The sequence below is a fragment of the Spinacia oleracea genome, chromosome 6 (assembly GCF_020520425.1).
Source record: "Spinacia oleracea cultivar Varoflay chromosome 6, BTI_SOV_V1, whole genome shotgun sequence".
Taxonomy (NCBI): Eukaryota; Viridiplantae; Streptophyta; class Magnoliopsida; order Caryophyllales; family Amaranthaceae; genus Spinacia; species Spinacia oleracea.
In genome coordinates this window covers 109613457-109617303 of record NC_079492.1, presented here as the reverse complement: position 1 = coordinate 109617303, position 3847 = coordinate 109613457, and the positions used below count along the sequence as shown (strand labels likewise).

General features: G+C 40.1%; 1 protein-coding gene across 1 annotated transcript; it reads left to right on the top strand.

The window, feature by feature from the left end:
- The first annotated feature begins 672 nt into the window (after positions 1-672).
- LOC130463472 (uncharacterized) lies at positions 673-2634 on the top strand. Its single transcript, XM_056832608.1, has 2 exons — positions 673-1506; positions 1585-2634. The coding sequence occupies exons 1-2, from the start codon at positions 673-675 to the stop codon at positions 2632-2634; spliced, it is 1884 nt and encodes a 627-aa protein (XP_056688586.1).
- The last annotated feature ends 1213 nt before the right edge of the window (positions 2635-3847 follow it).

The window sequence follows — 3847 nt, the reverse complement described above, 5'->3', positions numbered from 1 at the left end:
ATTTATAGGCTCTCAAATCCCTAGTGGGCTAGGCTTGGAAATTTGACATTGGGCTTTAGAAATTAAATGATTGGGCTAGCCTAAAGCTTGGAATTTAATTCTTTTGACTGGGCTTGATTAATAAAACGAGTTGGACTTTTTATTTGAAACACAAACCTTTAAAATTACTTGCGACCCATTAAATTTCCCGACTCAAAAATTAAATTCGTTTCGTAATTAATTAAAATAATAAATATTCTAATTAATTAAAATACATTTAAATAATATTTAAATGTGAAATAAATTCTAAAAATCATAAAATGCTTTATAAATATAATAAAATATATCTATAATTATTATAAAAATACGAGGTATTACAAATTATTTCCACCCACCAAGACGGCTGAAATAAGGCACAAGTTGACTACATTCACGCAAGAACACGGAGAGTCACTTAGAGAATCTTGGGATAGATTCAAGGCATTACAGCGGTCGTGTCCGCATCACAATATTGAAAAATGGTTCTTGGTTCAGATTTTCTACCATGGTTTGCAAGATGAAACAAAGAACACAGTTGATTCTGCTGCTGGGGGTGTTTTTCTTGACAATGAAGTGGATGCAGGTTATGATTTCCTTGCCAATCTTGGTGCCAATCACTATAGCACCACCAGAACAACATCTAAAAGGGGCAAGATGGACGTTGATTCGCATGCTCTATTGTCCTCACAAGTGGCATCCTTGAACCTAAAGATCGATGCTTTGAAGGCCCCTCAGTCTGGTACTCCCCCAATGAGTATCAATGCTATGTCTAGTGTAGCTCCAGTGACAACTTCTTACTGCGAAGTATGTGGAATCCAAGGTCACTTTGGTCATGAGTGCTCTTATAGTCCGCAGGATACCACGCGAACGGAGCAAGTGAATGCTTTTCAACAGAGGCAACCCGATGACCCATATTCCAACTCATACAATCCAGGTTGGAGGAATCATCCAAATTTCTCATATCGGAGCAACAATGCTCAAAATCCTCAACCCCAACAACAATGGTCACAACCACAGTTCCATCCACCTCATGCACATGTTTCTAGGCCTCCATTTTCACAAGGAGCCTCACATAATGCTCCCCCGGGGTTTAATAGACCCCCGCACCAAGGCTATCAGCAACAACCTCCACAGAGCAATGCCACTCCAGAGCCTAACATGAGTGATTTGTATAAGCTCATAGTGAATATGCAGAAGACCTCAGAGACTTCTCAAAAGAATCACGATGAGAGCATAAAGGAGTTGAAGAATCAAAACAGAATGTTGGAGAACCAAGTTGCTCAACTCGCTGATACTTTGTCAAAAAGACAACCGGGTAAACTTCCAGGGCAATCTACGCCGTCTCAAGATCACACTAGAGAGAGTGCTTGTGCCATTATTCTTCGGAGTGGTACTACTTATGATGCCCCCTCAGTACCTACTGATTTTATGGATATTAAAAAGGGGAAAGAGGAGGCTAGAAGGACGAAGGAAAGAGTCAAGGAGAAGGTTATTGATGATTCTCTCCCTTTTGTTCCTTGGTTTCCATTTCCTTATCGACAAAATAAGTGAAAGGGTGATCATCAGTCTAGCGAAGAGGCATATGTGGAAAGAAAGACTGTGGATGTAGGGATTGAAACCCCGGGTGTTGAGAATGAAATAGAGAAGAAGGAAAGCAGCAAGGAGAAGGTTACTTATTCTCCCCCTTTTGCACCTACACTACCATTTCCTCACCGAATGCAGAAAACAAAGGTTGATCAACAGTTCGGTAAGTTCTTGGCTATGGTCAAGAATCTTGAGGTAACGATTCCTTTCACTGATTTAATATCTCAGATTCCAATGTACGCAAAATATTTAAAGGAATTAATCACTAAGAAAAGGGATATTGGTGGTGTAGAGAGAGTGGCTCTAACTGAAGAGTGTAGTGCTATGTTACAAAACAAGTCTCCTCCTAAACTAAAGGACCCCGATAGTTTCTCCATCCCTTGTCATATAGGTGCTTTATTCATTGATAAGTGTGATTTAGGTGCTAGTGTGTCTGTCATTCCTCTCTCTATTTATAAAAAGTTGAACATGGGAGAATTAAAATGTACCACCATTACTCTTCAAATGGACGACCATTCTATTAAATACCCCTTAGGTGTTTTAGAAGACGTCCCAGTGAGAGTAGGTAAATTCTATATTCTTGTAGACTTTGTTGTGCTTGATATAGCAGAGGACAACCAGATTTCAATAATCTTAGGAAGGCTATTCCTTCATACTACGGGGGAAATCATTGATGTTAAGAAAGGGAAGCTAACATTGACTGTAGTGGATGACAAGGTAACCTTTAACTTGTCTCATGAGATGAAAAATCCAATGCAAGAAGTGTCTTGTTCTTTGATTGCCTCAAATGTTAAGTTTCCTCATTCTTATTCTAGAAATTCTTCAAATAATGCACTTGGTTTGAAAGTGTTTGCAGGTGATGATGATCCTGGTGATGCAGTTGACGTTAGTCCAACAGTTGGAGCAAGAAGTTCGGTACTCGATGGCACCAAGTTCAAAGTGAACGACCAACGTTTGAAGCTATACACTGAAAAAGCGTTTATTGAAAAATTGGAGACGAACTATCTCTCCGATCCACCCATCGACGCTTGATTTTTGAGGTTTGGAGTCAAGCTAATGACTTAAAACGAGCGCTTATCGGGAGGCAACCCGATTTGTAATTTTCCCTCGTTTCATTTTTTCATTTTTTTTCCTATTTTAATTTAGTATTTTTTTATTTGGTTAATTTATTAGAAAAAAACAAAAGCACAAAAATATTTTATTTTCGAGTTCACTTGAATTCATATTTTTATTTTTATTTTAGATTAGTTTCCGTTCATCATATTTAATTATCTATTTATTTATTTTGTGAGTTTAGTTTTACTAACGATTCTAACTTTTGAGTTTAGTGGTGCTTGAATTTTTTTAGGAGTATAGGTGCAAGATCAAGTTAATTCCGAAATTTTAATGCATCGACAAGCTTCGGCTAGCTCACTCATTGTCGTTGTGCTGCTGTACACGAACTTGCAGCTCGCTTGTGCGCGCAAAAACCAGCGAACTCGCTGGCTCAGTCTCCTTGTTTGTGCGCGCATAAACCAGCGCCCAGATAGCGGCCTCCCTGGCCGAATATGCCCCAATTGCTGAAGTTTTTGCCTCGCCTGCTGGATTGTCAGCGACCACGCTAGATTTACCGCTCATTCCCATTCAAATGATAAAAAATTAAAATTAAAATGCATTACCCTCAGCCTACCAGCCTTCCCTCTCCCCCCTTCGAATTCCTTCCCTCACCCGCGCACCACCAGTTCACCATCACCCATCCCCGCGCACTCTCCTTCACCCCTCTGCCGTCCACTAGCCAGCGCCACCACTCCTTACTCACCGGGCATTCGGCAGCCCCCCTGCTCCCACAAACAGCCTTCCACAATCACCATAAAACGCACCCGCCCAGTCTCCCTCTCCCTCACCCACGAAACTGAAGGAAATAATGCCCTTGATCCAAGTATGCATTCAATGCTAAGTCTAATAAATGCGGTTCAATATTAATTAATTAAACAAGTGAATAATTCAGTGAGATCAAGTGAGCTGAATGCCTAGCTAGAGGCCGCTTCAGTTCAAGTGGAATTAATAATATTAATCCACAGCTTACTCTTGACTGAACCCGTAGGGGTCACACAAATAGTACGTGAACGGATCAAGTATTTAAGTAAATTAAATACTCTAATTATGAATATTCGGAATAGGCGGATCTCGGTTCCAGTGGGAGCTGAAATCGTCAAAAGGCAAAATATGAATACTTTGGAAATGGTGATATTGCCAGAAATGGAAA

What these genes read in the sequence shown, in the direction of transcription:
- LOC130463472 (XM_056832608.1), top strand. Translation starts at nt 673, where the DNA reads ATGGACGTTGATTCGCATGCTCTATTGTCCTCACAAGTGGCATCCTTG. An exon ending in AGGAAAGAGTCAAGGAGAAG is followed by an intron (nt 1,507 to 1,584) that starts GTTATTGATGAT and finishes GGTGATCATCAG; the next exon opens with TCTAGCGAAGAGGCATATGT.